At 44.9% G+C, this 23033-nt stretch overlaps 1 protein-coding gene across 1 annotated transcript in view; it reads right to left on the bottom strand.

Annotated features, from left to right (window-relative positions):
- Nucleotides 1–1319: 1319 nt before the first annotated feature.
- Nucleotides 1320–23033, bottom strand: part of LOC140720023 (uncharacterized) — a 146064-nt gene continuing 124350 nt past the window's right edge. The window contains 1 exon segment of the mRNA XM_073034927.1: nt 1320–2469. Within this exon segment, the coding sequence (XP_072891028.1) occupies nt 1435–2469 (1035 nt within the window). The 3' untranslated portion in view covers nt 1320–1434.

Below are 23033 nucleotides of genomic sequence, written 5' to 3' on the forward strand. Positions count from 1 at the left end.
GATTTATAATTTATTATTACAATGGGATAAGCGTCCTTTTCTTAAGATTAAACAAGATTGGGAGAAGGAACTCAGTTTGACGTTGATATGGGAGGATTGGACACGGATTCTGAAGCTGGTTAACTCTTCTTTGATCTGTGCTAGTCATTCACTGATTCAAATTAAAATTGTACATCGTTACCATTTGTCGAAGGAGAGACTTTCTAAAATATTTCCCAATGTTGACAAGTATCGTAATAGATGTAAAACTGAAATAGATACACTGACACATATGTTCTGGTCATGTTCTATATTAAAACAGTTTTGGAAGTTAGTCTTTTCGACAATTTCTAAAGCACTCAGAATCAACTTACAACCTAATAAATTGACTGTGATTTTTGGAATAATTCCTCAAAATATCCATGGTATTGCTGTGTCTGACCAACATGTTATTGCGTCTGTTACATTGATAGCTAGGAGGGTCATCTTGTTGAAATGGAAGGACATATCAGCTGTTACTTTGTCACAATGGTTCTCTCAAGTGATGCTGTGTCTTAGTTTGGAGAAAATTAGAAGTCGAACCTTTGAAACTTTATTTGATTTTGAGAAGGGATGGGGCTCATTTGCTCGTTATTATCATTTCAGTTGACTGATAAGATTTCCTCCACTATCTAAGTGTAATTGATTTTTGATATATCTTTCTTTCTTGTTGGCGGTTTGATGTTTATTTTTAGAAGATTTCTGTATGTCGCCTGGCTCCGGGGTTGTACCCCCAATGGGTTTCTTTTTTCTCTCACTTTTCTTGTTTAGTAGGGATTTTTAATTCACAAAAATGTTCAATCTTTAAGATAATTTGTTTTGAGGCATTGTGAGTGTTGTTACTTTAATGTACCTGTTATTTTTGAATAAGAAGAAGAAGAAGAAGAAGAAGAAGAAGAAGAAGAAGAAGAAGAAGAAGAAGAAGAAGAAGAAGAAGAAGAAGAAGAAGAAGAAGAAGAAGAAGAAGAAGAAGAAGAAGAAGAAGAAGAGATTTGAAAAGAAACATCTGAAGAGGTGGCCACACCCAGAGTACAAGCTTCGGATAGGAGAAGCATGACCACCAGCAGAGGTAAGGGTCATTAGGAAGACAGTGCAGGGCTGTCCTGTGGGCGTTCTCCTCAGCAGAACACCTTGTTGGATACTGCTGGGTGGGTGGTGGTTGACCCATTGGGGCACGACAGCAACAGAAAGGCCGGTAGCACTGTCGGCTCTGTGTCACTGATCCAAACCATTAAACTCCAGTCCCATTAAACGGGAACATTAGCCGAGGAATACCTCCCACGCCCAGTGACCAGAGTGCAGAACTGGGTTTGATAAACAGCAGCAATAATTACCGAGTTCAGCACCAACAGTCACTTTTGAACTTGATTCAGTAACTGTGATGGTGAAATATCCAGCCTGTAGCCTGTAGCCTATTTAAGCAGTTTCCCCAGTGTGAACTTGGTAGTGTGTCAAAAGGTGGGATGACTGAGAAAATCTTTTCCCACATTGGGAGCAGGAGAATGGCTTCTCCCCAGTGTGGACTCGTCGGTGTGTCTGTAAGTCGGATGACTGACTGAATCTCTTTCCACATTCAGAGCAGGTGTACGGCCTCTCCCCAGTGTGAATACGCTGATGTATCATCAGTTGAGATGACTGTGTAAATCCCCTTCCACAGTCTGAGCTGGTGAACGGTCTCTCCCCAGTGTGAACTCGCTGATGCACCTTCAGTTGATATGACCGAATAAACCCTTTCCCACAGTCTGAGCAGGTGAATGGCCTCTCTCCAGTGTGAATTCGCTGATGTGTCTTCAGTTCAACTGACCGAGTAAAGGACTTCCCACAGTCTGAGCAGGTGAATGGCCTCTCATCAGTGTGGACTCGCTGGTGCACCTGTAGGTCAGATAAATGAGTGAATCTCTTCCCACATTCCGAGCAGGAAAATGGCCTCTCTCCAGTATGAACTCGCCGGTGGGCCTGTAGCCTGGATGAGTCAGTGAATTTCTTCCCACAGTCTGAGCATGTGAATGGTCTCTCACCAGTGTGAATTCGCTGATGTACCTTCAGTACAGATGAATGAGTGAATCCTTTCCCACAGTCTGAGCAGGTGAACGGTCTCTCCCCGGTGTGAATTTGCTGATGCTCCTTCAGTACAGATGACTGAGTGAATCCTTTCCCACAGACTGAGCAGGTGAACGGCCTCTCCCCAGTGTGAATTCGCTGATGTACTTTCAGCTGAGATGACCGAATAAACCCTTTCCCACAGTCTGAACAGGTGAACGGTCTCTCCCCAGTGTGAGTTCGCTGATGTATCTTCAGTTCAGATGACCAAGTGAATCCCTTTCCACAGTCTGAGCAGGTGAATGGCTTCTCCCCAGTGTGAACTGACTGGTGTCTCTGCAGTTGCGATGACTGAGTGAATCCCTTCCCACAGTCTGAGCAGGTGAACGGCTTCTCACCAGTGTGAACTCGCTGGTGTGTCAGTAGGCTGGATGACCGAGTGAATCCCTTCCCACAATCAGCGCAGGTGAATGACATCTTATCAGTGTGAACTCGCTGGTGTACATGCAGGTCAGATGAGTGAGTGAAGATTCACACACTTCCCACACTTCTTTATCAATTCATAAGTCAAATATCAGATGTAGTAAACCCCTTGCACAATCAATGCAGTTGAAGAACTGATCTCCAGTGAACAAATGCTGGTGTGTTCTCAGCTCCCCGGTTCCAGTGGATTTCAGTGAGTTACAACAGAAAACTTCATTTCAGACACAAAGCACTTATCCAGCTGTGATGAAATAATTCTTCATAATCCAAGGATCAACAGTGATACATGGTTAAATATCTAGTAACTCCTCAAATATCTGGGCAGAGACAGCAAACTGACATGATGTTCTGTTCAAAATTCCTGTACACAATTTTTGCCATTTATAACCTGTAAAAAAGATTTACAAAAGACATCAATGAGTGAAAGTCATCATTCAGAGAAGTGTATGGTCATCCACTTTGTTAGAAGCAATGAGAGTGCAGACTGTTTTCTCAATGGAGAGGAAATAATGTTGAAGAGTACGAGAATATAAAAGCAAGCATGTGTTGTTGAGTATTTATAAAGTGTGGTCTCACTTGGACTGTTGAGAGCAGATTCAGGCCCCTTAAGCAGAACAGATGTGCTCACATTGCAGAGCGTTCAAAGGAAGTTTACAAAAATATTTCTGTAATTATAAGGTTTGCCAGATGAAGAACATTTGATGGCTCGGGGCCTCTACTCACTGGAGTTCAGAATAATGAAGGGGCCCTGATTGAAATCTATCGAACATTGAAAAGTCTCGATAGAGTGGATGTGGAGAGTATGTTTACCAGAGTGGGGGAGTCTAAGACCAGAGGACACAGCCTCAAAATCGAGCTTTGTTCTTTCAGAATGGCTATGAGGAGGAATTTCTTTAACTGGAGTGTGGTTAATCTGTGGGATTTGCTGCTATGAGTTGCTCTGGAGGCCAAGTAATTGGGTATATTTTATGGAAGAGGGTGATGGATTCTTGATTAGTCAGGGATGAAGGGATATGGGGAGAAGGCAGGAGAGTGGGGCTGAGAGGGAAATGGATCAGCTGTAATGAAATGGTGGAGCAGACTCGATGGGCCAAACGACCTCATCCTGCTCCTGTATCTGATGAATTTTCACAGCCGATATATTATGAGATAATTTTAGTCTCCTTTCTGAGCTCTGACATCACACTGTTACAGCGAGGATCAACCCAAGTTGGGGGAAAAACTCACCTTCTAACTGTTCATGGTGCCGGCAACTGGTCTGTCCATCGAATTCCCCAACAGTCTTCCTGTCTGTGTGAGAATGGGACATTCAATCTGTGACTTGGCCCAGTCTGATTCCATCCATTAGTATTATTCTCTGTCCCATATTATTCTGAGCTGCGCAGTAACTGAAATGCTCCCACACAGAGAGCCTTTGTTGCTGCACAGCTGGTATTTTGTTGATGCCGTGCTGTTTTCAGGCTGTGTTAACATTTAACCTTCAGACAAATGGTCGGTCCATACGCTGTGAGAAAAATAAATTAGAGAAAACATTGGTATTATTTCAAGTTCTGGTCATGTGCTACAGCACTACAAAGAGCATGTGATGTTACACGGCAAACCCTGCAGAGTTTCAAATTACTCTGCCCCTCCGCACAGGTGATTGACGGTGGAGAGCCCATCAGAGGGAATGCCAATGAACATGATGGGGAGGGCAGTCCTCGTTCACATTGGAGTGTGGCATATTTGTGATGAGAACGCTACAGGTCACTTGGTACCCAGGCCAAAGGTAATTGGTATCATTATGTACTCAAAGCGAATGGTACTAAACATGTTCTCACAGGTAGAAAGGTCCAGATCAAGATGGAACAAAGGTGATTCCCACAATGACTAAAACTGATGTAAGGATTTTGTTTCCTTCTTTTCATGCAGTAAAAATTGACATTTTCAGGGACTGGAAGGTAAGCTCCTCAGTGTCCGATGGTGCCTGAGTGATCCATCTACTCCCCTTCCCTTCCCTTGCGATTCCAAATACGGCCTACGGACTAACGGGGAAAACGCAGGTCCAGTCATCTATGGCTGCTTCTTTACCCAGAAACCACCACGAAAAAGAGACCCATCTATCCGCCGCGGCTCCAGCTCCTTCGTTCCTCAGCAGAAAGTTCCCTGGAGCCCTCGTAGAGAGAGAGGGAAAGGACTTCGACTGTCCCGGGGTGCGGACGAAAAGTGTGGCCGGTCGCGGTTCGGACGCCGGTACTGATAATAATCCGCCCAAATCCCCGCTCCTACCTTCCGGCGAATCTCCGAGCCTTTTGTCCACCGTGCGCACGCGCGAAAATCCCCCGCGACCCTTACGCATGCGCATGTGATCACCTGGTCACGGACGGCGATTTCTGGAACTAACAGGAGAAAGTCTGCAAATGCTGGAAATCCAAAGCGACTCACACAAAACGCTGCAGGAACTCAGCACCTCAGGCAGCATCTATAGAAAATTATAAACAGACGGCGTTTTTTGGCCGAGAGCCTTCTGCAAGGCAGAGAAGCACGGGGGAAGATGCCAGAATAAATTGTGGTGGGGGAGGGGTAGAGGCCAGCTGGAAGCTGATTCCGGGTGGGTGGGAAAGGGTAGGCTGGAGAATAAAGAATCTGATAGGAGAGGAGAGTGGACCAGAGAGGGCAGGAGGAGGGTCCCGGGAGGAGTGTAGGCAGGTGAGAAGAAGTACAAGGTCAGAGTGGGGCATAGAGGAGGGTGACGGTAATTTGTTCTCCTGAGTGGAAATCGATGTTCATGCCATCAGATTGGAGGGTTTATAATGTGACGGAATATAATGTGTTGCTCCTCCACCCTGGGGGCGGGGGGAGGGGAGCTCATCTTGGAACAAGAGGAGTCCATGGATCGACACGGCGGAACAGGACTGGGAATGAAGAATTAAAATGCTTGCTGACTGGTAAGTCACACTTGTGGAGGATGGTGCGAAGTTGCTCCTAATTGATGACTGCACCCTCAGGGTGGCGGAGCAACAACTTATATTCTGCCGTGGTGCCTTCAAACGAGATGAACGAGTGCACCAGTCTTGTCTGTTTGAATCCAGAGCCCAAGAAAAGCTCTCTTTCGTGTCTCAGTCGTCTTTGACCCCCTGAAGAACTGTTTCTGAGTGACAGCTAAGATCCACCTGCAATTCCTTGGCCCACTTTCCCAACTGGTCACGATCCCACTGTAACCTTAGACAACCCTCACTTTCTCCACACACCGGTTTTGGTGACATCCACAACCTCACTAATTGTTTGATCTGCATTCTCCAAATAATTAACACACATCATTGCCCAGTTGTAAGCGGGTGAATTTACTTTCTCTTTCATCTCCCCGGGGGACGAGACTGCCTGGACCCGGGGGGGGGGGGCGCAGGGAAACACGGGCTTTCAGTGTCTGAGCCGGTGAGGAAGCCGTGAGTGGCCAGTCCTCAAGACAAGACAGCAGATCCCCTCGGCAATCAAACCGATCCTCATCAGGCCTGTCCCTCCGTGTCCAATCCCCCTCTCAGTGTGAACTCAATCGCCACTGCCACTCCTTCAATGGGGCGACTCAGTCGTGCAGACGGTGTGAAACCACCTCCTTTGCCTCGGGACCATTTCCATTCCACCCATCCTCAGGCAAAGGAGCTGGTTTTAAATTTGTTTTTACATTGGTTTATTTCTGATTTTAAAAGTTGTCATTTCTGTGTACTGATGTCTGTTTGTCAACCTGACCAGTTCTGCCTGAAGTTGTTTGGCCTGATTGTTTCTTGGTGAAATTTGACAATGGCTTCTCCCCGGGTTTGGACCTTCAAGTCCGTATCTCAACAGGAACCGTCCCTGCTCCCACTCCAGGCTCAGTCGAGAGTGACTCTACTGGCACTGGAGACGGCCCAGTCCCTGACCTCCCAGACTGGACCGTCGGGTAAACCCCGTTACAACTGGTACCAGCACCTCCCAGAATAAAGGACGAGCCCTTGTCTGGCATCTACTGGCTCTGAGATATCTCTACCCACCCGTACAAGTACAACACTGACCACCCCCCCCCCACCAAGCGCCGACACCTACCGTCAGTGTGTCCATCACCAGGGGCACACCTCATGTTCTCTGGCGGCATCAAACCAGCCCAAAGACCCCGGTCTCCGGTTGGCAGCAGCTCATTTGGGGGACCCACCATTTGGGCTCCACCTCATTCGGGGGTCGACGTTTTGTGGGTGGGTGAAGCTCATTTCAGACTCCTGTGACCCTCTTGAGTGAAGAGGTATCCCCTCATGTGCCCCAGAAACTCCCCACCTTTCACCCTTAACACCCTGTCAAGTATCTCTCTGCTGAGACTCACAGAACACAATCCCAACACTGAGTGTTTCTTCATCAAACAGCTTTATTCTTTATTACCTGCAGGGGGTAAGTTCACCTCCATTCTCACCAGGGATGGGAGAGGACTTCAAACACAGCATTTACAAAATATTACATAAGAACAAGACGAGGTTACTGTTTTCAGCGAGCTCCATGTTCCAGATACATTTGTTGTTGCTGCCATCTCTGGTTGAGTCGTCTCCACTACTTCCTCATTTCTGCACAACGTTCAGTGTTTGCAGTCACGAGTTCCTTTAGTGAGCACATTTCTTGTCGTTTCCTCCGGCTACTTTAGTCAGCTACATATATTGCATTTACTAGCTCAGCACTCCGGGGTTTGTACAGCTCCATTTTGTCTCATCAAATACTCACAATAAAATGCAAAGTTCAATACATATTTCCCCATTCCCTCCACTTTTATCCCATGACAACAGACATCCAATATCATCAGCACTTACGAAGTGAATGATGTCTTTATGGCGATAATGCTTCAGATCTCAGGGCTTTCTTACCCCTTTTACCCCATCCATTCCCCATGAGGACCCGGAAACCTGATGTCGCCTCCTTTTCTGGCTCCCGACTGAGCACGAGAATCGTAATCAGATTGTTGGTATTATTATTGCTCCAATGGTTATTCCATCATGTAAACCAATATCCCACCACCCTCCCAGAGTCTCAAATGGCCACCGGCTTCCTGAGGGGTTATCATTGTGGAACTGTACAATGTAAAACAGTGTCCCACCATCCTCCCACAGTCCCAAATGGTCACCGGCTTCCTGAGGGGTTATCATTGTGGAACTATACGATGTAAACCAGTATCCCACCATCCTCCCAGAGTCCCAAATGGCCACGGGATTCCTCAGGGGTTATCAATGTGGAACTGTACAATGTACACCAGTATCCCACCATCCTCCCAGAGTACCAAATGGCCACCGGATTCCTGAGGGGTTATCATTGGGGAACTGTACAATGTAAACAAGTATCCGACCATCCTCCCAGAGTCCCAAATGGCCACCGACTTCCTCAGGGGTTATCATTGGGGAACTGTACAATATAAACCAGTATCCCACCATCCTCCCAGAGTCCCAAATGGCCACCGGCTTCCTCAGGGGTTATCATTGTGGAACTGTACAATGTAAACCAGTATCCCACCATCCTCCCAGAGTCCCAAATGGCCACCGGCTTCCTGACGGGTTATCATTGTGGAAATGTACAATATAAACCAGTATCCCACCATCCTCCCAGAGTCCCAAATGGCCACCGGCTTCCTGAGGGGTTATCATTGTGGAACTGTACAATGTAAACAAGTATCCGAACATCCTCCCAGAGTCCCAAATGGCCACGGGATTCCTCAGGGGTTATCATTGTGGAACTGTACAATGTAAACCAGTATCCCACCATCCTCCCAGAGTCCCAAATGGCCACCGGCTTCCTGACGGGTTATCATTGTGGAAATGTACAATATAAACCAATATCCCACCATCCTCCCAGAGTCCCAAATGGCCACCGGCTTCCTCAGGGGTTATCATTGTGGAACTGTACAATGTAAACCAGTATCCCACCATCCTCCCAGAGTCCCAAATGGCCACCAGCTTCCTGGGGGGGTTATCATTGTGGAACTGTACAATGTAAACCAGTATCCCACCATCCTCCCAGAGTCCCAAATGGCCACCGGCTTCCTGACGGGTTATCATTGTGGAAATGTACAATGTAAAACAGTATCCCACCATCCTCCCAGAGTCCCAAATGGCCACCGGCTTCCTGAGGGGTTATCATTGTGGAACTGTACAATGTAAAACAGTATCCCACCATCCTCCCAGAGTCCCAAATGGCCACCGGCTTCCTGAGGGGTTATATTTGTGGAACTGTACAATGTAAACCAGTATCCCACCATTCTCCCAGAGTCCCAAATGGCCACCGGCTTCCTGAGGAGTTATCATTGTGGAACTGTACAATGTAAACCAGTATCCCACCCTCCTCCCAGAGTCCCAAATGGCCACCGGCTTCCTGAGGAGTTATCATTGTGGAACTGTACAATGTACACCAGTATCCCACCATCCTCCCAGAGTCCCAAATGGCCACCGGCTTCCTGAGGAGTTATCATTGTGGAACTGTACAATGTAAACCAGTATCCCACCATCCTCCCAGAGTCCCAAATGGCCACCAGCTTCCTGAGGGGTTATCATTGTGGAACTGTACAATGTAAACCAGTGTCTCACCATCCTCCCAGAGTCCCAAATGGTCACCGGCTTCCTGAGGGGCTATCATTGTGGAACTGCTCTCCCACTTCTCTCATTCTATCTGCTGTCTCTGAAATATAATCCATCAGGTGAGTTACATTTTCAGATTTGTCTGGTGTGTTGGTGCAACATTCCTGTCCAATTAAAGCACACGCACCCCACCTTTTATCTTATATAAAGTCTCGGGTGGCTGGAAAACGATGCTGGAGGGGCAGTGACGGGAGACAAGGAAATGGCAAACAAACTGAATAAATATGTTGTGTCTGTCTTCACTGAGGAAGACACCAGCATAATGGTGGAACTTCCAGGTGTCAGGAGTCAGAAGTTTGCAAAGTTACCAGAACCAGAGTGAAGGTTCTTGGGAAACTGAAAGGCTAAGTTAGAGAAGTCACGTGACCCAGATGATGTACACCCCAGCGTTCTGAAAGAGGTGGCTAAAAAGATTGTGGACCCATTAGTAATGAACATTCAAGAATCACAAGGTTCCGGAATGGTTCAGCAAGAATGGAAAATTGCCAATGTCTCTCCACTCTTCAAGAAGGGAGAGAGGCAGAAGAAAGGAAACTATAGGCCAGTTAGTCTGTGCTCAGTGATTGGGAAGATGCTGGAGTCCATTATTAATGATGAGGTCTGAGAGTACCGTGTCACAAGATAAAATAGGCCACAGTCAGCATAGTTTCCTGAAGGGAAAGTCTTGCCTGACAAACCTGTTGAAATTATTTTAAGAAATAACAAGCGGGACAGACAAAGTAGAATCGATTGATGTTGTTTACCTGGATTTTCAGATGGCCTTTGACATGATGCCACACATGAAGCTGCTTTAACAACCCACGAGCCCATGGTATTACAGGAAAGATTCCAGCATGGACAAAGCCGTGGCTGATTGAGAGGAAGCAAAGAGTGGGTGAAAAGGGAGCCTCTTGATGAGTGGGTTCCACCGTACTTTGTGTTGGGACTGATACTCTTTATGTTAAATGTCAGTGATGTGCATGATGAAACTGATGACCTTGCTGCACAGATGATATGAAGATGGTTGAGGGCCAGGTCGTTTGAGGAAATAGAGAGGCAATTGAAGGTCTTCAACATGATGAGGAAAATGGGCAAAGAAGTGGGAGATGGAATACAGTGTCAGCAAAGGGTATCAGCATGCACTTTGGCAGAAGAAATGAAAGGGCTGACTATTTTCCAAATAGTTCCTAAAGGTCAATTTTCAGATTGAGTCTGTGGTGAAGAAGGAAAATGTAATGTCAGCATTCATTTCAAGAGGAATAGAATATAAACGCAGGGATGTAATGTTGAAAATTTTGAAAGCACTGGTGAGGCCTCACTGGGAGTACTGTCAGCAGTTTTGGACTCCTTATCTTAGAAAAGATGTGCTGAAACTGGAGAGTGTCCAAAAGACATTCACATCAATGATTCCCAAAATGAATGTGTTGTCATATGAAGAGTATTTGATGGCTCTGGGCCTGTATTGAGTGGGATTCAAAAGAATGAGAGGGGGACATAATTGAAATATATCAAATGGTGAAAGGATTAATAGAGTGGATATGGAGAGGATGTTTCCTATTTTGGGAGAGTCTAAGACCAAAGGACACAGCCTCAGAATAGAGAGGTGTCTTCAGAATGGAGATGAGGAGGAATTTCTTTAGCCAGAGAGTAATGAATCTATGGACTCTATGGACAGTGAATCATTGGCAGCTGTGGAGGCCAAATCTTCATGTACATTTAAGGAAGAGGTTGATAGTTTCTTGATTGGTCAGGGCATGATGGGCTACCCGGAGAAGGCAGGAGATTGGGGCCAAGAGGGAAATTGGATCAGCTAAAAAGAAATGGCGGAGCAGACTCGATGGGCCAAATGGCCTAATTCTGCTCCTATATCGTATGGTCTTAAAGCAACCTCTCAGTTAACGTCAGCAAGAGCCAGGAGCTGATTATTGACTTCAGGAGGAGGAAACAGGAGATCAGTGAGCCAGTCCTCATCAGAGATCAAAGGCGGAGAGGGTCAGCAACCTTAAATTCCTCAATGTCATCACTTTCCAGGATCTGTCTTGAGCCCAGCATGGAAGTGCAATTACGAAGAAAGCACAGCAACATCTCCATTTCCTTAGAAGCCTGCAAAGATTCAGCATGACATCTAAAACCTCGACAAACTTCTACAGATGTGTGTGGAGAATATGTTCAGTGGTTACATCATGGTCTGGTATGGAAACGCCAAAGCCCTTGAAAGGAAAATCCTACAGAAAGTAGTGGATACGGCCCAGTACATCACGGGTAAAACCCTCCCCACCACTGCGCACATTTCTCTGGTGCGCTGTCACAGGAAAGCTACATCTATCATCAAGGAACCCACCAAGTGGCACATGATCTCTTCTCACTGATGCCATCAGGAAGAAAGTGCAGGAGTCTCAGGACCCACACCACCAGGTTCAGGAACTGTCATCACCCTTCAATCATCAAGTTCTTCAACCAGAGGGGATAATCTTACTCAAATTCAATTGCCCCATCACTGAGCTGTTCCTATAACCAATGGACACATTCACAGATTCTTCATCTCCTGTTCATGATAATTATTTTTTACTTTTTTTTCCTATTTAATATTTGCACAGTCTGTTGTCTTTTGCACATTGTGTTTTATCTACAATGTTGGGTTCGGGCTTTCATTGATTCAATCATGATTCTTGGATTTGTCCGAAAAAACCAATCTCAGGATTGAACATGGTGACATGTGTGAACTTAGAGAATAAATTTACTTGGTAAATTTTGAATTCTACAATTAAATCTGTAAATACTCTCTCAAACACACATGTGATTTGTAATTTCTAAAGATTCAGCATTTACTGGCTAAGCTATTTGGCTCTGATCGGAATGATCATCCCATCACTATGACCCCTCTTCTGAGGTACCCCAGCTACAGGAAAGATTCCTGAATCAAACTGGGATCACTGTTTCAAGCGTGCACGCTCACACACAGACACACAGCATTGATGAAGTGCTTTGAAGGTTTGGTCATGTATAGAATCAACTGCCTGTGCATGAACCTGGACCCACTGCAATTTGCCGATTGCCACCATATGTCTACAGCAGATGCAATCTCACTGGCTCTCCACTCGGCCTTAGATTAGCTGCACAATAGCAATACACAAGTCAGGCTGCTGATTACAGCTCAGCGACCAACACAATCAGATCCTCAATTGTAATCAACAAGCTCCAATACCTGGGTCTCTGTACCTCCTTCTGCAACTGGACCCTCACCAGGAGACCCCAGTCTGTGTGGATCAGAAATAACATCTCCTCCTTGCTGACAATCAACACCGGCACACCTCAACGATGTGTGCTCAGCCCACTGCTCTACTCTCTCTACATCACGTCTGTGTGTCTGGGCTCATCTATAAACTTGCCGATGACACAACTATTGTTGCTGGAATTTCAGACAGTGACGAGGAGGAGTACAGGAGTGAGATAGATCAGCAAGTTGAGTGGTGTCACAACAACAACCTTGCACTCAACATCATGAAGACAAAGGAATTGATTGTGGATTCAGGAAGGGGAAGTCGAGGGAACACACACCAGTCCTCATCGTGGGATCAGAAGTGAAAAGGGTGAGCAGTTTCCATTTCCTGCCTGTCAACATCTCTGAGGAACTATCCTGGGCCCAACATATTGATGCAGTTACAATGAAGGCACAACATCGGCTGTATTTCATTCAGAGATTGAGGTGAATTGGTCTGTCACTAAAGACACTTGCAAATTTCTACAGATGTACTGTGGAGAGCATTCTAACTGGTTGCATCACTGCCTGGTGTGGAGAGGCTACTGCACAGGATCCGAAAATGCTGCAGAAAGTTGTAAGCTCATCCAGCTCCTTCATGGGCACTGGACTCCACAGCATCCAGGACACATTCAAAAGATGATGCCACAAAAAGGTGGCATCCATCATTAAGGACCCCCATCACCCAGGACATGACCTCTTCTCATTGCTACCATCAAGGAGGATATACAGGGGCCTGGAGACACACTCACCGGTTCAGGAACAGCTTCTTCCCCACAGTTAGATTTCTGAATGGACAAAGAACCCATGAACATCCCCTCAGTATTTTCCGTCTCGTTTTGCACTATATTTTAAACATAATTTTACACATTCCAATTGTAATCTGTAGTTTTTATTACTAAATATTGCAATGTACTGCAGCCACAAAGGAACAAATTTCATCACATATGCCAGTGATATTAAACCTGATTCTGATACACAAACGCACACAGCTGGGCTCAGACATACAACGCTCCCACATTCCTCCCTTTGTGACACCCTGCTTGCTCCGTGGCCCCCGGTATGAAGCTCAAACTGTTGCAACACCTGCCCTTTAAATTCGTGGCTGAGGCTGTGTTGTGTCTGTTCACTGTTTGAGTTCGATATTAAATGAAGAGCATTGAATGGGAAGGAAGGTTAGAATAGAAGAATAAAGATCTCCTCTGAAGGTATATGGGGTCCTGGTGAGAGCGTACATGGTACACTGTGCACAGGTCTGGTCTCCCTCCCGGACTCAGCCTGTGGGATGAAGGGAATGAAGAGATTTCCCAGATTGATTTAGGAGGTGTGGTAGTGTCCTCGGAGAGATTATACTGACCGGGACTGTCTCAAAATTAGAGAAATAAAAGGCCGTCTGACTGAGACAGACACAGTCTCACAGGGTATTGACAGGGTAGAGGCAGGAATGATGTTTCCTTTGGCTGTGGTGAGGAATGGGGGTCACAGAATCCGAGTTCACCTCAGCACGACTGAGATGAGGAGAAATTTCCTCACCCAGAGGGCAGTGAGTCTTTGGAATTTTCTCCACAAGGTTTCTAAATTTGAAGGACAAATTTTGGGGCTCTGCGATACTGGGAACGTTGCGCGAAAGTGGCGCTGAGGTCAAATATCAGACATGCTCTGAGTGAAAGGCAGAACAGGCGCAGGAGGCCGAATGGCCTGCTCCTGTTTCCTTTTTCTAAAGTCCGAGTTTACCTTTGCGCCTGGTTCTCCCTTGGCCTTCAGCCTGTCCTTTTGCACAGGGGAGCGCTCACAGCACCGGAGATCCATCGGCAGCCGCTGCGGGCCAGCTCCCGTATCCCAGCAGCAGGAGACAGGACTGAGAGGAAACTCCGGACAATAGGCCCCGATCCACGGCGGGGAAAGACCGGGCACCCCCTGTGTGGCTGAAACATCTCACGGAATCTCCGCCCGAATCTTCACCTCCGCCATCGGAAGGATTCAAAACTCCGGCCGCTGTTGCAGCCTTTACCCGGGGAGCTGCTCCCAATCTCGGGTCTCTCACCGGGTCCACTCGTTCCCGGTTCCAAACTTCGGTCCGTTCGGCGTCCCGCCCACTGACACTCCTCAGCCAATGGAGGCAAGAGTCTCTCAGTGGTGTCCTCTGATTGGCTGTGAGTGTATCCGAGGGCGGACTGCTGCCGGGAGCCGGAGATGTCAGTCACAGTTTGTTCTCAGAATCAAAGCAAGTTCCCCGAGGCTCAAAGTTCAAAGTAAATTTTATTTTATTTTTTTAATATATTAAATTTTTATTGAACACAAACAAAAACAGAAACACTAAACATATGCTCACAAAGCCAGGGAATCACACAAAAGCAGCAACGAATATATAACTATTAACTTTAAATATACAAATAAACAAGGAAATCCGCTCTGAATACTGTTGGACAGAAGGAACTGTATCTAAGGGGAGTCACAAAACAGGAACATTTACAGAGATAACCCAAAACGTTCACAGATTTGTACAGTCTTTACGGCTTTCTGTTTATGGTAAGTTTTCAGAGTATAAACATATAGTTTGAAGTCTGACGTAAAAATCTAAATGAAGGTTTCTAATTGCTGTGATTGCATTTATGGATATAAAATTTGCTGCAAATTAAGAAAAGATTTATGATAAAGAAATGATCCCTATGAGATTTGGTGTTATTAGTAAACACAAATAAGACATTTTGAAAACAAAAATGTAAAATCCACATTAATATATTGATCCATAAATTGACAAACAACAACCAAGCATGTTTTAACACATTCACAATCCCAAAATAGATTAAATAAATCCTCTGGATATAAACCACAAAAAGAACAGTTAGTTTCAATATCAGAATTAACCCTTGTCAAATAAACATTGGTTGGATAATATCTATGTCTAATTTTAAATAAGCCCCCAATACTCCTCCACCTCAGATTCCCCAAGCGACAATTCCAAAAACTAACAGAGTACATATAAGTCGCCACATACAACTCCTACAAACATACAGAGCAAAGCTACAGAACGGTAAATATATCTGGATCACTGAAAGATCAACCAGAGTGCAGAAGACAACAAACTTCACCAATGCAAATAAACAACGAGAACATGAAATAACCGCAGCGGCTGCCGATAGATGTCCGGTGCTCTCAGCGCTCCCTGTTCAATCTGACAGGACAAGAAACAGTGAGGCGCAAAGGTAAACTCGTGTTTCAGGAGATAAGAAATAGAGAAAGCGTGGCCATTCGGCCCCTTGCACCTCTTCTGCCCTTCACTCAGAACATGCTTGACTTTTGACCTCAGCACCACATCCCTGCAACTTCCCACCACGGCTGAGCCCCAGGATATGTCTATTCAATTTAGAAACCTTGTGGAGATAATTGCAATGATTCACTGCACTCTGGGTGAAGAAATTTCTCCTCATCTCAGTCCTGCTGAGTTGTCCTCGGATTTTGAGTCTGTGAGCGCTGGTTCCACACCTTATGGGAAACATCATTCCAGCCATTTCACTGTAAATATCCTGTGAGATTGAATTTCTCTAATTCTGAGACAGGAATGCGATCTGTCTCAGTCAAACCACCTCTTATTTCACTCATTTTAAGACGGTCCCAGTATGATGATTTGTTGTGGGAGCATCTCTATGGACAGCAAGTGAGTGCAGTTATCCTGTGTTGTTCCACAGCCTGGTGGTTGAGGGGTAGTAACTATTCCTGACCCTGGAGGGGCGAGTCCTGAGGCTCTTGTACGTTCTACCTGATTACAGCAGTGAGAAAAGAGCCTGCCTGTGTGGTGAGCCTGATCACAGCCGCCTGTATCACCGTCCCCTCTGGCCTGCCCTATCCGGGACCAAAGGGATTGTGGAGAGTAAATGTGTAACTCTGTCGAGTATCACTGTGATCCGACCCCTCTGGCCTGCCCTATCCGGGACCAAAGGGATCGTGGAGAGTAAATGTGGTACTCTGTCGAGTATCACTGTGATCCGTCCCCTCTGGCCTGCCCTATCCGGGACCAAAGGGATTGTGGAGAGTAAATGTGTTACTCTGTCAAGTATCACTGTGATCCATCCCCTCTGGCCGGCCCTATCCGGGACCAAAGGGATGGTGGAGAGTAAATGTGGTACTCTGTCGAGTATCACCGTGATCCGTTCCCTCTGGCCTGCCCTATCCGGGACCAAAGGGATTGTGGAGAGTAAATGTGGTACTCAGTCGAGTATCACTGTGATCCGTCCCCTCTGGCCTGTCCTAACCGGGACCAAAGGGATTGTGGAGAGTAAATGTGGTACTCTGTCGAGTACCACTGTGATCCGTCCCCTCTGGCCTGCCCTATCCGGGACGAAAGGGATTGTGGAGAGTAAATGTGGTACTCTGTCGAGTATCACTGTGATCCATCCCCTCTGGCCTGTCCTATCCAGGACCAAAGGGATTGTGGAGAGTAAATGTGGTACTCTGGCGAGTATCACTGTGATCCGTCCCCTCTGGCCTGTCGTATCTGGGACCAAAGGGATTGTGGAGAGTAAATGTGGAACTCTGTCGAGTATCACTGCGATCCGTCCCCTCTGGCCTGCCCTATCCGGGACCAAAGGGATTGTGGAGAGTAAATGTGGTACTCTGTCAATTATTACTGTGATCCAAGCTCTCTTTTTGCCTCTTATTATTTTTGTCTGTGATTGTAGTGCGACAATCTCTGGCCCAATGTCCCCTCTTTCTACAAACCCTGTTACTGTCATTTGCCAAGTATCCTCTTCATCTGCACCGTCCGCATGATCCTGCCACCCGTTCTGGGTTCTTCGTCGGGACCTGAACTCCATCTCCTCACTACCGGTTCTCTGTACACACCCTCGCTTTGCCCCAGTCCCTTTAAAGAGTCAATTGTGCTCCATATTCATCAGAATTTATGTCACCTGGGGCCAGGTCTGACACAGCAAATTGAGATTAGTTAACTTAAAAGAGTGGGCAGGCTTGGGTCTGAGACAGTTTAGAAAAGTCTGCACTGCCAGCTGGACATACTGATCAGTCCAGGGGTTTGCCGGCATTGGACTCTCATGTATCCTTAAAACGAGCTATAAAGTACGCAAGGGAATCTCTTTTTTTCTGTAGTTATCGGGTAAATTCACCAAAATCCGCATGCAGTCGGGCTCTCAATCAAATGGGTTCCCTTACCTCAGTGACCCACCGTGCAATGGATTGTATTACATCAGCCCCTCTGGTGGGTCCCGGTCACCTTCGGGCATCTGCCTGGGAAAGGGGAACCCACTCCCTGTTCCTGTCCGAGAGGTTCCATATATAACCCTGAGCAGTGGCACAAGTCCCCGGGCAGGGTCTGGAAAGGGGAACCCACTCCCTGTCCCTGCCCGAGAGGTTCCATATATAACCCTGAGGAGTGACACAAGTCCCCAGGCAGGGTCTGGAAAAGGGAACCCACTACCTGTCCCTGCCCGAGAGGTTCCATATATAACCCTGAGGAGTGGCACGTCCCCGGGCCGGGTCTGGAAAGGGGAACCCACTCCCTGTCCCTGTCCGAGAGGTTCCATATATAACCCTGAGGAGTGGCACAAGTCCCCGGGCAGGGTCTGGAAAAGGGAGCCCACTCCCTGTCCCTGTCCGAGAGGTTCCATATATAACCCTGAGGAGTGGCACAAGTCCCCGGGCAGGGACTGGAAAGGGGAACCCACTCCCTGTCCCTGTCCGAGAGGTTCCATATATAACCCTGAGGAGTGGCACAAGTCCCCAGGCAGGGTCTGGAAAGGTGAACCCACTCCCTGTCCCTGTCCGAGAGGTTCCATATATAACCCTGAGGAGTGGCACAAGTCCCCAGGCAGGGTCTGGAAAGGGGAACCCTCTACCTGTCCCTGTCTGAGGGGTTCCATATATAACCCTGAGGAGTGGCACAAGTCCCCGGGCAGGGTCTAGAAAGGGGAACCCAATCCCTGTCCCTGTCCGAGAGGTTCCATATATAACCCTGAGGAGTGGCACAAGTCCCCGGGCAGGGTCTGGAAAGGGGAACCCACTCCCTGTCCCTGTCCGAGAGGTTCCATATATAACCCTGAGGTGTGGCACGTCCCCGGGCAGGGCCTGGAAATGTGAACCCACTCCCTTTTTCAATAAATTCAGGTAAAGCCCCTGGTCCGGACGGTTATACTGTTGAATGTTTAAAATCCTTTTCTTCTATACTCGCTCCTTGGATTTGTAAAATTTTTAAAGATGCGTTAACTGTAGTAAATAAGCACAATCTTTTTATGATGCCTCCATTTCTCCAATTCTTAAAAAAGATAAAGACCCCACTGAATGTGCATCCTATCGGCCAATATCCTTGCTGAATACGGATTCTAAGATTTTTATCAAAATTTTGGCCACTAGATTAGAAAATGTATTACCTCAAATTATCTCTGAAGATCAGACTGGATTTATTAAAACCTGTTATTCATCTTTTAACATTAGAAAATTAATTAATATAATTTATAATTCTTCATCTAAAATACCAGAATGTCATTTCCTTAGATGCTGAAAAAGTGATCGATAGAGTTGAATGGCTATATTTATTTAATACGTTGCAGAATTTTTATATTAGGTGGGTAAGGGACTTATAAGTTATCATTATATGCTGACGATTTGTTACTATACATATCTGACCATGGGTAAGGGACTTATAAGTTATCATTATATGCTGATGATTTGTTACTATACATGTCTGACCCTGAGAGTTCTATTCCTGCTATTTCATCCTTGCTTGCTCAGTTTAGTAGCTTTTCTGGCTACAAACTGAATTTTAATAAGAGTGAATTATTTCCATTAAATATGCAAGTTCCAATTTATAAACACTTACCATTTAAAGTTGTCACAGATCATTTTACTTATTTGGGTATTAAAATGACCAAGAAACATAAGGGTTTATTTAAAGTTAATTTTTTACCTTTAATTGAACAAATCAAGCAACTTGATACCAGGTGGTCCCCATTATCTCTGTCATTGGTTGGTTGAATTAATGCTATCAAGATGATAGTATTACCCAAATTTTTATATTTATTCCAAGCATTACCAATTTTTATTCCTAAATCTTTATTTTGATATTATTGATACAAAATATACTCGTATGTGTGGCAGAATAAAAATCCTAGATTAAGTAAAAAATATTTACAGAAGCCTAAGAAGGAAGGTAGTTTTGCTTTGCCAAACCTGAGATTTTACTATTGGACAGTTAATATTCAATATTTGATATTTTGGACACAAGAATCGGTCATAGTAACTTGCCCACAATGGGTAAATTTGGAGTGTAAATCTGTACATGACTTCTCATTGTTTTCTATTTTAGGATCTTCGCTTCCTTTTGCTTAATCTAAACCGAATAAACAAATAACTAATCCTATAGTTAAACATACATTAAGAATATGGTTTCAATTTTGTAAATTCTTTGGCTTGAATAATCAAGCCCTATTATATCTAACTTCTTTTTCCAGCCCTCTTTTATGGACCAAGCCTTTGTGTTATGGAAAACAAAAGGTATAACATGTTTTCGTCATCTATTTTTAGATAACAGTTTTATGTCCTTTGAACAGCTATCCAACATAAAACTCATATTTTTTTAGATACTTGCAAGTTAGAAATTTCTTGAATGTTAGTATTTTCTGAAATTATGTCCAATGGACATTACAGAAAATATTCTAGCTCTGAATCCTTGCCAGAAGGGTTAAGTAGCCATCATTTATCATATGATCATGAAAATACAGCCAGGAGTATCAGAAATAATTAAGAAGGAATGGGAAAAAGAACTTCACTGTCTTATACCCACAGAGCAGTGGGAGAAAATTTTACAATTAGTCAATTCTTCTTCTATTTGTGCTAAACATGCCTAATACAATTTAAGGTTGTTCATAGGGCTCACATGTCCAAGGAAAAACTCGCTCGATTTTATTCTTATGTTAATCCAACCAGTGACAGATGTCATTCTGAAGTCGCTTCTTTGAACCACATGCTCTGGTCCTGCTCCTGTTTGCAAAATTATTGGAAAGATATTTTTGGTATTATTTCAACAGTTCTGAATATCAGATTGCAACCACATCCTATTACTGCAATTTTCGGTTTACCAATGGTGGATAATAGTCGTTTACCCCCCCCTCAGCCCGGCAGATGATTGCATTTGTTACATTAATGGCTAGAAGATCTATCCTATTGAATTGGAAATAAATTAATCCTCCAACTATATTTCAGTGGTTTTCTCAAACTATTTCTTGTTTGAGTTTAGAAAAAAATACAAGTGTTGTCTTTGTCCCTTCAGTTAAATTTGAAGAAACTTGGAGACCATTTATTCAACATTTCCATATGAGCTAAACTGACTTTTCCTAAACCTTACTTTTATTGTCCTTAATTATTTGGATGGAGGTGCTGAGTTATTGATGCTACTGTGTATAATTGATATAATGCAATGGCCCATGTCGGTTAGGTTTTTTTTCATTGGGGGGGGGGTATTTTCTCCATTTTTTGTAACCACTATGAGTTTGGGAGGTTATTATCATCTATTTGTATTTATACCTTAACCTATTAATTATGTACTCTCAAGCTCTTTGTATTCATGTTTCATATATGTTTGTTTAAAATCAATAAAAAGATTTTAAAAAGGACTATTCTGAGGAAAGGGTGGAATAGGCGCAACGGGCCGAGTGGCCAGGCCTGCTCCTGTTACTTATTTTCTAAAGCACGAGTTTACCTTTGCGCCTTGTTCTCCCTTGGTTTTCAGCCGTTCGGATTGCACAGGGGAGCGGTGAGAGCTCCGGAGATCCATCGGCAGCCGCTGCGGGCCAGCTCCCGTCTCCCAGCAGCAGGAGACAGGACTGGGAGGGAACTCCGGACAATAGGCCCCGATCCACGGCGGGGAAAGACCGGGCACCCCCTGTGTGGCTGAAACATCTCACGGAATCTCCGCCCGAATCTTCATCTCCGCCATCGGAAGGTTTCAAAACTCCGGCCGCTGTTGCAGCCTTTACCCGGGAAGCTGCTCCCAATCTCGGGTCTCTCACCGGGTCCGCTCGTTCCCGATTCCAAACTTCGGTCCGCCCACAGTCCCGCCCATTGACACGCCTCAGCCAATGGAGGCAAGAGTCTCCCAGCGGTCTTCTCTGATTGGCTGTGAGTGTGTCCGAGGGCGGATGCTACCGGAAGATGGAGATGTCAGTCACAGTTTGTTCTCAGAATCAAAGCAAGTTCCCCGAGGCTCAAAGTTCAAAGTAAATTTTATTATCATTTATAATTTTTTTAAATTTTTATTAAACACAATCAAAAACAGAAACACTAAACATATGCTAACAAAGACAGGGAATCACACGAAAGCAGCAACAAATATATAACTATTAATTTTAAATATACAAATAAACAAGGAAATCCGCTCTAAATATTGTTGGACAGAAGGAACTGTATCTAAGAGGATTCACAAAACAGGAACATTTACAGAGATAACCCAAAACTTTGACAGATTTGTACAGTCTTTACAGCCTTCTGATTATGGGAAGCTTTCAGAGTATAAACGTATAGTTTGAAGTCTGATGTAAAAAATATAAATGAAGGTTTCTTATTGCTGCGATTGCATTTATGGATATAAAATTTGCTGTAAATCAACAAAATATGGATGGTAAGGAAATGATCCCTATGAGATTTGGTATTATTAGTAAAACCAAATAAGACAATTTCAAAACAAAAAGTTAAATCCATGTTAATATATTGATCTATAAATTGACAAACATCAACCCAAAATGTTTTAACATATTAACAAGCCCAAAACAAATGAAATAAATACTCTGGATATAAACCACAAAAAGAACAGTTCGTTTCAATATCTGAATTAACCCTTGTCAAATAAACATTGTTTGGATAATATCTATGTCTAATTTTAAATAAGCCCCAAATACTCCTCCACCTCAGATTCCCCAAGTGACTATTTCAAAAACTAACGGAGTACATATAAGTCGCCACATACAACTCCTACAAACATACAGAGCAAAGCTACAGAACGGTAACTATATCTGGATCACTGAAAGATCAACCAGAGTGCAGAAGACAACAAACTTCGCCAATGCAAATAAACAACGAGAACATGAAATAACCGCAGCGGCTGCCGATAGATGTCCGCTGCGCTCAGCTCTCCCCTGTTCAATCTGACAGGAAAAGAAACAGTGAGGCGCAAAGGTAAACTCGGGTTTCAGAAAATAAGAAATAGAGAAGGTGTGGCCATTCGGCCCCTTCCGCCTCTTCTGCCCCTCACTCAGAACATGCTTGACTTTTGACCTCAGCACCACTTTCCTGCAACTTTCCATCACCGCTGAGCCCCAGGATATGTCTATTCAATTTAGAAACCTTGTGGAGATAATTGTAATAATTCACTGCACTCTGGGTGAGGAAATTTCTCCTCATCTCAGTCCTGCTGAGTTGTCCTCCGATTTTGAGTCTGTGAGCGCTGGTTCCACACCTTATGGGAAACATCATTCCAGCCCTTCCGCTGTAAATATCCTGTGTGATTGTATTTCTCTAATTCTGAGACAGGAATGTGATCTGTCTCAGTCAAACCACCTCTTATTTCACTCATTTTGAGACAGTCCCAGTACGATGATTTGTTGTGGCAGCATCTCTATGGACAAGTGAGGGCA

The sequence above is a fragment of the Hemitrygon akajei genome, unplaced genomic scaffold (genome assembly GCF_048418815.1).
Source record: "Hemitrygon akajei unplaced genomic scaffold, sHemAka1.3 Scf000034, whole genome shotgun sequence".
Classification (NCBI taxonomy): domain Eukaryota; kingdom Metazoa; phylum Chordata; class Chondrichthyes; order Myliobatiformes; family Dasyatidae; genus Hemitrygon; species Hemitrygon akajei.